This window comes from Ixodes scapularis, unplaced genomic scaffold (genome assembly GCF_016920785.2).
Source record: "Ixodes scapularis isolate PalLabHiFi unplaced genomic scaffold, ASM1692078v2 PGA_scaffold5__190_contigs__length_132052651, whole genome shotgun sequence".
Classification (NCBI taxonomy): Eukaryota; Metazoa; Arthropoda; class Arachnida; order Ixodida; family Ixodidae; genus Ixodes; species Ixodes scapularis.
In genome coordinates, this window is record NW_024609880.1 from 66,348,224 (window position 1) to 66,360,226 (window position 12,003).

At 43.8% G+C, this 12,003-nt stretch overlaps 1 protein-coding gene across 1 annotated transcript; it reads right to left on the reverse strand.

The window, feature by feature from the left end:
• Positions 1-4,635: 4,635 nt before the first annotated feature.
• On the reverse strand, positions 4,636-7,384 carry LOC120849951. The gene is made up of 3 exons (XM_042294240.1): positions 6,867-7,384; positions 4,732-4,893; positions 4,636-4,659 (listed from the first exon to the last, which is right to left on the reverse strand). The coding sequence occupies exons 1-3, from the start codon at positions 7,053-7,055 to the stop codon at positions 4,636-4,638; spliced, it is 375 nt and encodes a 124-aa protein (XP_042150174.1). The 5' UTR covers positions 7,056-7,384.
• Positions 7,385-12,003: the final 4,619 nt, after the last annotated feature.

Genomic DNA, 12,003 nt, shown 5'->3' on the forward strand with positions numbered 1-12,003 from the left:
TGTAGGGCGCTGTATGTCGAATTAAAGTTTGGGGGTGTGTTGTGTGGTACAAAGGGTGTACGAATACACCTTTTGACGCTTTTTTCTTGAGAGTGTGCGTTGTGTATTGGGTGGCGTTTTTCGTCCTCTGCATGAACGTTGCAGACGCCATATGACAGCTTTCGTCATGTGTAGGTGCACCCAGGCGTTTGCCCTGTATGTATACTATATTTTCCATACAAGCAGAGTCACGTTGAGGCAATATTTTTAATTATTCTGTGCTGTTAAAAATGGCATATGTGTCGTCTCTTTCTCTGATTTAGAAAGAATAAAAAAATTTTGTATGCGCGTTGTGTTACTGACGCCTCAGCTGCTCAGGGACTGCCTTTCTTTGCGGACGTTTCACAAGAAAGTGAAACCTACTGCTTGATAATATTTTGTATATGTTACAATTCAATATTGTTGAAATAAACGTTTCATAACCATATCTCGTCTCAGCACTACAATATGACCATAAGGACATCAGTGGGAGTGCGTTGATAGAAAGTGGGGGGGGGGGGGGGGGGAGGGGGGGCGGCGGGGGCGCTCTGGGGAAACCTCGCCCCCCCTAATGAAAAATCCTGCGCACGCCTATGAGTCGGACTCAGCGCAAGTGTGTGAATCGCCCTTTAACCTGTGTAACCGTCTATGCATGCTTACTGCCAGCTGCCGTAAAACGTTGCATCTCCTTCAACGTCCCATCATCTCTTGCCTTTGAGTCGCCGCTTCCCAAGGCATTTAATTCGCATTTCGGCTAGCCAAAGCTCAAATAGCTGAGCCTTGCGTGGGCTTCATACGCTTGCATGTCGCCAGATATTACCTGCTCGCCTCCTCTACATCCTTGACAGCTATTTTAAAGTGTTTGTCTGTGTAATAGGTTGGATATCGATGCCCCCGACAAGTTGAGAACGACAGAAAGGAGCTTCAGTTGCCTCTCCTCCAGCGCGAGCTTCGTTTACCTTCGATTATGCTTCGGCGTCTTGTAATCCTCGAAAGTGGGCGCGCAGCTGAAGCACGGCGGAAGGCAAGGAGCGGGTGCTGGAGACCGAATGTTCGAAAGAGACGCCCTGGTGTTCTCACCTTGTGAGTGACCACGCTAAATCTCAGTTTAATTCATTTATTCGTTGTAACCTAGACATTTAGAACGTTCCCTCTCCTTTCGTTATCTTTAGCTTTTACTATCCATTATGTGCGACACCAGCGCATTTTCTCTTGTCATAAAATCTTACGAGCTTGTTGCACTTTTTAGTGGTATCGCATAAATCAGGGGTCTCCACGTTTTCAGGCTAATGGTTCGAATCGAGGATCTGTCGCTCCCTCGAGGGCCGAAAAATAAATAAGTAAATATAAATGAGGAAAAACTAAGTAACGTCATATAAGAATTCAAATACCAAATTGAAAGTTACAGTGAACATTAAAAAAAGAATCTAAGGCAGATGAATGCATCTACTTTATTTTGAAATTTTATATTTGGCTAATTGTGATATATACACAATAATTGAGAACCATAAAACTGAACAGTGACAAGTCAAGGCGCATTTGAACTTTGGTGCCATGTTCACGCAGGGCATAAGCACAATACACACGAGAACGCAAATGAACTTTAACATGCGTTGTTACAGAGATATAAAACAAAGAACAAAGAATGGTGATGATGGTTATGACAATGTACAATTAATAATATGACAAGAGGACACGCCTTACGACAATCAATTTTCTCTGCGTTTTATGTATATATATATATATATATATATATATATATATATATATATATATATATATATATATATATATATATATATATATATATTTTAAGTGGTTGGTTTGTGTTACGGCGCCGTTTCATAACGTAAGATTTTTTTTTTTTTTTTTTTGTAGCAGCGGGTTTGCTGGAAGCGGGCCACGGGACCGGACTTCATTGGAAGGACCTTGGCCAGTCACAGGCCGGTCGAAAGACCTCCCTGCAGTGGCATAGCCTAAAGCATAGCCAAGAGGGAGGCTTATGGGGCTTCCACCCCCCCCTCCCCCCCAAAAAAAAAAAAATTCCGACGACCCTATTGTATATCCATACATTTTTACCCCCCCCCCCCCCTCCTCCCCTTGCGGACTGGATTTGGCCCGCGAGCCGGGGTTTGCAGACCCCTGGCATAAATGATGAAGAGAAGTCGTGCCTATTCTCCGGGACGCTGATGCCATCTCGCGACGCCAGGGTGAAACGGGTGGAACGTCACGGACGGTATTCAGAAAGCGCGGGCGCTTGAAACCCGTTCACACGCTTGCGTTTGACACTGACAGGCAATTTATCCTCGCCAAGGTTATTTTTGTGCATGGCATATGAGAGCTCAACTACCCAGAACACAATTTCCGGCTCGAAATTCGCTTTCTTTCCGCCCTAAAACCGCCGATCGAGCACTGGCCGGTTTGGGTCGCGCTCACTCTCTTCTTTGTGGTCATGTACCGTTCTCTGCGGATTAGACACACACACCAAATATAATAAAAGTCGTGGGTCATCGAAGGCACACACTCAATATTTAAAAAAAAAATATCAGGATACCTATTTTTTCTGGCTTCTAAAATGCTGCAGATACGTTGATTGAAAAAGAGAAAATAAATTGCAGATAGAACCGGAAGCACTCTGTGCATTCTATGCGTAATTCTCAACATGGCGTCGTATCGCGGGTGTCGCGAGCTAGACGGCTGAAGGAAGCCTACCAAGCAATGGCGGCGGATGATGGACGTGGGGCATCTGCTTCAGGACTGTCGTTCGCGGTACCGGCGAATCTGTCTAGCTTCGAGAAATAAATCGTTTACCGATCAAAACAATCAGGATTTCCTCCATACTACGCGCCCGATCACCAAGCTGATTCACATGAAGACATCGCAGAGTCGCCTTCTTCAGGCAGAAGACGTCGCTCGTTTTATGAACACGAATTGATAGGTGCTTGAAAAACGCGCAAACGTCAAGCGCGAAGTGCTTGACTTCGGTGTTTTTCGTGCGGGAAAAAACAAAGAAGAAAAAAAAGAGAAAACAGTCGGGTGTAGTCACGTGACTGCCGGCAACTCTCTCTTCTACATTTCTTCTTCCTCTCCAGTTCAGTCTTAATTTCAAACAGTTGCGTGTTTTTCTTTTTCTTTTTTTTTTACTTTATTAGAAATATACGGGACACTGTAGCAAAATATTGATTGGGTAGTCTTCTGAGACCGTACTAAGACGCCTGGCAAAAAACTTTTTTTTATGGGGGGGAGGGGGGGAAAGTGCCTTCTTGATGCCTTGAAACCTGCGAAGGAGCCCCAAGTGTCTGAACGGGCTTTTATGATTTGCGAAATGAACTGAAGAGAGTGTAGGTGATGAGAAGGGTGCGAAGAATGAACAAACAGGACAATTCTTAGCGATCGTGACTTATTGCGTTATTAGCTTGACTTGGCAGAGCTGGCGCATAATAATAATCATAATAATATAAACATCATTCTTTGCCAGTAACGCCAGAGCAGTGGGAGGGTGGGGGAAGAGTAACTGTATAGGCTCTGCTTGCAGAGCCAGAGTATCGCGTTCCTTTTCCTTTCGCCGCCATCTCCGCATTGGCGGAGGAGTAATCACGTGGGCAGAACTGGATTCGACCTTCGTGCGGGAAAGCGGCCTTCCAGAGCGCCCCGTTTCGGGGGCAACATATTTTCCGCTTTGCGTTCGCAAAATATAGATCCTAGTCCAAAATCGAACGAACCGAAAGCTTCCTAAGTCATTGAACATTATGTGTATCAACTGGGTACAGTACAATCCCGTTCTTTATAACGCGAGCGATGTTTTGGGACATCCGTTTTCAAGGTATGTGAAGCACACTCTAAAAAAAAAGGGTGTACACGGGTACTCCCTTCAGGGGAGTCAAGCGATGTCTCAGAAATAACTCCCCGGGCGAGTCATGTTATCCCCCTAAATCGGAGAGCTATAGTACACCCCGTTTTGCAGGGGTCATTTAGCTCCTTATCTGAATCCCCTTGTGCTCATCTGACACCCCTCACTAAGGGTGCTGCTTAATTCGTTAAGTAACACCTAGGGAGTCAAGTTATCCCACTAAACAGGGGTGTTGTCTGGCACTCCTTATAACTCCCGGGGGTTCACGTGACCCGTCTTTTTATCGGTGTTGTTTAATGCTCCTTTCAACTCCCAGGTATTCACATGACTCCCACTTTTGTGGGAGATATATTGCGCCCTTTACTACTCCTAGGGACTCGCAAGACTCCCCAGTCCAGTGCGGCTTCGCAACACCATGGGAGCTGCAAAACTCTTATAAATTGAGGATTCCTTTAACTCCCCTGGATACTTAATAGACACGCTCGTACAACGGTGCTCACAAGCACCCTTTGCAACCCCCTGAGATTCAGAGGACTCTCGTCCCATAAGGGGTTCCTTGGCACCATTTTCAAGTACCGGAGAGTTCAATGACTTCGCTTTTTTTCGGTGTTTGTTGATGCTAGCATTACAAAACGGGGGGTCAGATGAAACTTTTTGGGGGAAGCCTTTATGGGAAGCAAATGCCCCAAACAACAGCTCACATTTCTTTGAAGCTGGCTCTGCTACAAGATTTCTTAGTAAAGAAGGGGTGCGTTCCAAGGCACCAGTTAATGCTCTCGGTATTTGCATCGCTGAAAGGAAGATGCACAAAATAGGTAATTATGGTTGAAATCTTTATTATGACAACATATATAAAAAATTACAAAAGCGTTTATTTGAGGTTGTAGGAGGTCATTTTCAACAGTTGATTTGTGTTGGCTCCTCTGGCCTTCACCGACAAGTGGGTTCAAAGCCAGGTTCCAAATGTCGTTTGGCTCGACACTTCCCTCCGCGTCGACGAACAAACCTAGATCCTTATCTTTGACCTGAAACAATAAAACGCGGTTATAAGCATTTCACAAAATAAGTCACTACTATCTTTCCAGCACTTCTGAACATTTAAGAACTACGTGCTGCAGGCTATTTGAAGTATACGATTAGCAAACGGAAGCTTGCACATCAAAGTCATAACTATACTAGGGTGTGCTTCCGCTCCCTAGCCTTGTACTGCGCTTATGCAATATGTTTTAAACAAATCCTTCATAGGGCGACATCAGGTTTTTACACAATTTCAGATTAAACTTTGGTTTCATACACTGGTTCTAAAATAAAAGTAGCTAGCAATTAGCAACAGTTTTTTTTTTTATTACTATGTGTTCAAGATCTAGTCCGCCTTGCCCTTTACTTGCCCCTCTGTCTCCATCGCGTCATGTCGCGGTCATGTTTCTTCAAAATTGTTTTAAATCGTTTAATGAATTTCTCACCTACCTCTCGTATTCTCATACAAAACCCCGCAGATCAGCGCAAAAGCCTTCTCCGCTGTGACGTCGTCGTTACGTGCACATTCCGTATCACAACGCGGCGGAACTGATAAGTTTTGCCCTCGCTCGCAGCTGTTACCAGCTCCGCTCCGTTGTCATGAGGAATGTCGTGCAAAACGACAGCTCTTGCGCTGATATTCGCGGTTTCGTAAGCGTGCACTGCGGGATTGAGTTAGGAGGATTGAGTGCTAAATTAAAAGATGGATATATCGGAACACAGGCCGGCTTCAAGTTCCCAATATAAACTTATACCTTAATTACACTAATTCATAAATGTGTTATTATTTTTTGTTAATTAGAAAATTAACAGTTACGGTTAAACTTGCACATAGTGTCCGCCAAGGAGTATAACCTAGCTAGATTTCAAAACCTATTTTCAGTTTCTGTCCTAAACTTTTTTTAATCTGTAAAATTTAATTTTAAACACTTTGAATACACGTTGTACATTAGCTTATCTGAAATTTTAAACTTTTTTAGCATTGTTTGGCTGCGGTAACGTGTTCAACATGCGCAAAGGGAAATATAAGCTTCGGTAAAGCTGTACTTAGAAAGAGCTCTTTCGCGTTTTGCTTTTGTTTACCGTTTGCCATAAAATGACGTTGGCCTCGTCAAACCATCAACTGTCAGTCATTTGTTCACGCCCTTAGCGCCTGTATTTGAACAAACAGTCGAAAATAAAATTAATAAATTAATGAATGCATGAATGAAAAAAGAAAAACCTTATGGACGACGTCTCTGGGCATAATAGTGAAACTGTAGAGATTTTGAAGTTAAATAGTAAACCCATAAAACTGCGCTGCTTTATTTTGAACGAGTCTACCCTACCTCACTTTAAGTCAGAATTGAATAGCCGGATATCTTGTTATCTGAACCTAATAATTTTGGTTCCAAAGCAGGACGAAGTCGTTCGGCAAAACGGGACGCGATCGCCGGATGTAAAGTTTCGTATCGCGTTGCTGACTTCTTTACTTTCTACTACTGTGTTGATATAATCAAATCGCACGTTAATTGCAAAATAGTTGGCAATTCATAACTGACCAAGTTTAATTAACGCCTCTATAAGATTATTTAATTAGACAAAATTGGGAAAAATGTTAACTAAAAATATTTCTTGCCTGTTTTATTAATAAACGCAGAGGAAGGCAAACTTAAGGAAACAATTACTATGTTTATCATGCATAATTCTAAATATTAGCAATGTTACTTCGTCAGTTGGTGGAAGCAGAGCGTGCGTGGCATAGACCTCTACCATTTTTTTTTTTTTTTTTTTTTTTTGCGGGTGATTAGGACTTTAAGTACGCTCTCGATTCAACGTACGACCGATCGACAGACCCAGCAGTCATTTTGACATAACTTGGCTATGGCCCCTTTGGTGGGTTTCTGAGAAAAGCGCGAACAAAACTCAAAACTAAGCATAAGCAAACTGCTGACCGTTAAACGAAGTTTTCAGAGACAGGATATGAAATATAGTAACTTGCCTGAATGAGCAGCCCCTCGTTCACGAGGTCCTTGAACGGTGACGCTAGAAGCGCGTGGTGAACATCGCTCTCCTTGCGCATATCTTCTACTATGATCTTCTTAGTTGAAGTTGTATAGGTTACAAAGCAAGTAGCTGTTTCGCTCATCGTGTCATACATACAGCACTGTCCAGGCGTATCCGCACACATGCAAAGAACTTGGCATGTGCGTTGGTTCAGTTCAAATGTATTTCAAAACGTTTACTAAGGCTTAACACACTGGCCGCGATGGAGAGGGCCAACCGGTCTACCCATCCAAATTATCCCCGTATACGTCCGGTAGGGGGACGCGGTTGACATTGCACGCCGTGGAGTCCGTCGTCCAGATGGCAGCAATTACCGACAAGCTGGGATTCGCCCTTGTGGCGCGTGTCGAATTGGCAGCGTCTCTCTCTTTTGTGTTCCTTGAGACGGGCGATTCTTCGTCTACCCGTCTCACCGATTTAAGTGGCGTCGAGTCTCCTCTCCACAACTTACTTTGTGCACTACCTTACTTCGGGAATCCGGAGGGGTGCCCTCCCGATGTCCGGACATTTTTGCTCGTGAAGGCCTCGGGGTCTCGGCGCTGTTTCCCCTGAATTCCGACCGTAATCACTTACTGCTGGGACGGAAAGGTTGAAACAGGAGCTACCTAAATATTTCGTCTATGTTTGAAAAGTTCGTGAGCTGCTGTAGAATTTCAATTTCAACTGATGCTAAGAGCTAATTTCCCATACGTCGGGACTTCGATCTCTTCCGGTTGACCATTGCTGAAAAATGAACAGGGATTGTATTGTGGATAATAAAAATGGTTTTTGTGAGAGGTAAAAGGTTACGCCCTATATAAGAAATAGTAATAATCTAATTATATATCTGTTGTGGGTACGAGTTAAGAACTTATTCAAAAAGACGGGATTTCGATTTTAAATAAATCAAAGGGGGACATTGGGAACTGACCCTTCCACAGAATGGTCGAAAGGTTTCTAGGAGCCGGCGACAAGTCACAAAAAGTGTGACAAGTGATCGGGCAGTCATTGAATGAGGTTGTTTATTTTTCTATTTCGTTGAAGCAGCCAGCAAGCGCCTCAAAGCCGCCTCTGTGGGATTAGCGTGGCTGTCACAATCCTGGAAAAACTACACATTGGTAAAGATTAACCTTATTGATCGCGTCTTTTTAATAGACAAGTAGATACACTAATCAGTGAGTTGGTTTGCGAAACAATTTATTAATTGTTCTGATTCAGTGTTGTACACGTTCCTCAAAAGAAGGAACGAAAGCTCGTTCCTTCCGACTTTTGGAACGCGTTCCCGTTACAAGTTCCATTTGTAAAAAAGAAACTCGTTCCCGTTACATTAAAAAAATTGAACGTATCGTTACATATACGTTACATTTGTATTTTGATGATTACCACATCTATTTAGATCGAGGAAAGTGTTTTTTTTTCTTATCTATCCCATTAAATAGGAGCAAACGAATCTGAATGCCGTGATGGAAGGGCACCAGGAGAAGAAAACAAGAGGAAGCAGGGTTTCGTTCGTTGATATATTCACCTTTAAAAATATCAGCGTTTAGTCATATTCATCTTTGTGGTGGGCGATTCAGACTAGCCAAATGTGCTGTTACCCCACACTGCCACGACCGTTTTCAGCAGCCTCACAAGTTTCAATCTAACGAAGTCCCTTGTTCGAACTTAACAACAGTTTTTTCTCGACGTTGCTGTTCACGCAGGACGAGCAAGTGAAGAAAAGAGTAGGGCTTTTCGAAGGTCAGTCTTGAAAAATACAAGTCCCTCTTCGTAAAGGTTGGATTCGTTGTTCAGTTTAAAGCTGGGGACAAAAGGAACAATGAAGAAAGGTTACTTTTGTGTATATTTTAAGTGACAAATGTTCGGGATACAAGGGTGTGTTCGATGTCATGGTAACCTGTTCTTTTGTTGGAACTGTATGTCTTTTTGTGGAAGTTCAATGATGAATGTGGTCGGCCTTAGGTTTCTGGGTGTATGAGGATTCGTGGAAGCAAAGAAAGTAACCGAGTTTGACACTTGCCTGTTGCTGTGGCTTTTCCTTCGACTAAAAGTTTTGCTTTTTGTACCAAGGTCTCGGGCACCTAGAAAAGTATCAATGTCCACTAGCTCTCCTGCACCCGACTGTTAAAAAGCGAGGACCACACAAATTAAACCCTAAGATAAGTAACCAAAAAGTAAACGAGATCCCGGTCTCTTCTTTGAAATGAAATGAAAATTACCCCACTGGACAAAAAAAAAAAAGGAACGCCGTTCTTTTCTTAGCTTTTGTAAAAGTGTAACGAGTTCCAGTTCCACCGATGCAAGATGCGGCGGCGGCGTTCCTTCGTTCCTCCTAAAAGGAACGCGTTCCAGGAACACCGTTCTTTGGAACGCCGTTCCGTACAACACTGCTCTGATTATGCTAATAATCTCAGAGAGGCACGAAATGTGTTGTGAATGAGCAAGGCACAGGCTGTGTTATGTTGCGAGAGCCATTATTTGCTGGAATTGGTTAAATTTGCTGATCTGCTAGGATTTGTCAAGCTTGTTATCACTGTGTCGCGGGGTACCTGCCGTGCACGACATGTGTCTAGATAATTTACAGCACATTCTATACCTCCTCGAGTTCATCAGAATGATTAAGACAAGTGTAAACTTTTTTTTTTAAATGAGGAGTCCGCTATTTAAAGATGTTTACAGTTATTTTGGTTCTAAATGAGGTGCGGGCAAAGCGTTCAGTTTTACAGGCCCTTGGATGAGGCTCTTGTGATAACTGCAGAAGAAGGAGGCAGCTTCTCAAGAGTAATTATTAGACGAGTTGTTTGCAATTACTCGAAGAAAAAGAATCAAGTCTGTGACGCTCGAACGTGGCACCCGAGCGTGGTGATCGAGCGTGGCGGCCTAGCGGTAAAATGGATTTAAAGTTGTTTTAAAACAAAAGCTAGGCACTGCCACAACTGCGATTTGTAGTTCAAATTCAGTTTTATGCCTTACAAAACGAGTACAGAAGCGTTGCATTAAAGTCAACGACAGGTGGATAAGCTTAGGACGAACACCCGTCCTGTAACTCGTGGTGGTACCAACACTGTCAAATGAGAAAGAAAGAATGCGTCCAATTCTTTGAGTCCGTAACATTGAGAAATTTGTTATTTATTGAAAATAGCACTTCGGGGACTGGGACACGTGAAAGAGAAAATATCGGTTCCCAAACAGAAAAAAAAAAAAGAAGGCTCATAGATGTTTTGCCACTTATACGGGTGGCGTTTTCAGCACACTCTGGCAAGGATGGAGGGGTAACCAGTCTACCCGCCAAAAATATCCCCGTCTGGTTGTCTCTGAAACAAGCTTCGTCCCAACAATTTTTGTTACATCATCAGAGCACAGAAACAAGATGGAGACCTAGAAAGGAAAACGCTAACACACAACTACCGCCAGAAACTCTTCTTTTTTTTCCTGATCGCTCGCTACGACTCGACGATGTGGCAGCTGTGCACAATTTGCCTTCCAAGAAGCTGTCTCTAGGTCACGTGAGTTTATTATGAAAGGTCCGGAATTTTGCTGTAGCTCAAAAAAAAAAAAAAAAAAAAAGTTCAGAAACGGGATATCGTTGTGGAGGCTCAGGAGAGATTGCGTCACATTTGATATCTCTCTCGTGCCCATCGGCGCAGAGCCGATTGTCAGCCCTGTCGGACGCCAGAAACGCTCGTACGAACCTGAGTGGTGGTGAGCGCGCATGCGTTGAGTAATCTCAAATTGGACAGATCTATCGTGATCCTATTCGCCGATAAATGTAAAGGCACTGTCTTGTTAGACCGGAAAGATGAAAACGCAAAAATGTACAAGGTTTCGAATGATAGTTTGCACTTTGTCTCTTTGAGCTTTGATCTAAAGGCGAGGTCTGAAAGGCACCTTGTTGACCCTTTGCGGGCGTTAAAGGGCCCATGAAACGAATTTTGGGTTGGAATGAATGAGTTTAAATTGAGACTTTACTAATCGCATATCGTTTTGTTGGCCAAAAGAAAGAGGCTAGAAAGTCAAAAGCCAGCTTTTCGGTACGAACATTTGAAAATATAGCGGACTATTTTGTACCTTCTTGCCTTCGAAAGCTCTCCGCCTTTTCACTATGATACATCCGCGGTTCCAAAAGCGCGTCACCGGCGCCAAACTGATGTCAGCAGAGCCCAGCTCACGCATTGGACACGAGAACTGCGTCACTCGGACGTATGCGCTCGTCAACAATCAATTCGTTGACGAATATTTGGATTCGCGTTCGTGGCCAATGAGTGCCCTGACGGAACTTATCGTCACTGGGGAATGACAAGTTCTATGGTGTGCATAAAAAGCACGGTGGAAGCTAGGAGTCATCGCACCGGTGCCGAAGGAATGTCACGACCACGTGATTTCACAATTCGCATTTGAGTTGAGGATTAAAGCTAAGGAGGAAGAAGTAGGAAAATCGTTTCATGACCCCTTTAAAGACTAAAGGACGTCTCGGTAAGACATTGTACCGCCGGCTTTGTTCGACGGACGGTTAGACGTACTGGCTGGCCCATCTCCATCGTAGCCAGTGCATACTGATCTGTGTTGCGATGCAACAATTTTTTTTACTTTGCGCAAATACGGCTTAAAGGAGCGGTGCAACGATATCCAATTGGAATGTTTTTCACTTGACACGAGCTTACTGGCACACCTGGGACTCAAGGATACTCGCACGCAACGCCAGTGGCCAAGAAACTCCTTTGTTGCGGTGTAATTTCAAGGACAAAAGCGATCATTCTTATTCAATCTCTCCTTTGCAAAATTTGATGACGTACCGTGGGGATCGCAGTACACCCAAGTGACGATATTTGAATGCTGTTCATAGATTGGACCCGAGCATTGCGTGGGCACTCGACTTGGGCTCGTGATAATTGCTACCTCGAGAAGCATTCGGGTAGTGACCCGTGTCCAATCGCTGCAACGACGACAACAGCCGAGCCATAATAATGTCTGGAACTCAGCGCGTGTCCTGCGCTTTGCCAACCCCAGCGCGTGGCTATGATCAACAGTGGCGGCATATAATCGGCTTCAGATCACGTGGCCGCTTGTTCTGGCTGCGAGTTGAGGGGGAGAAC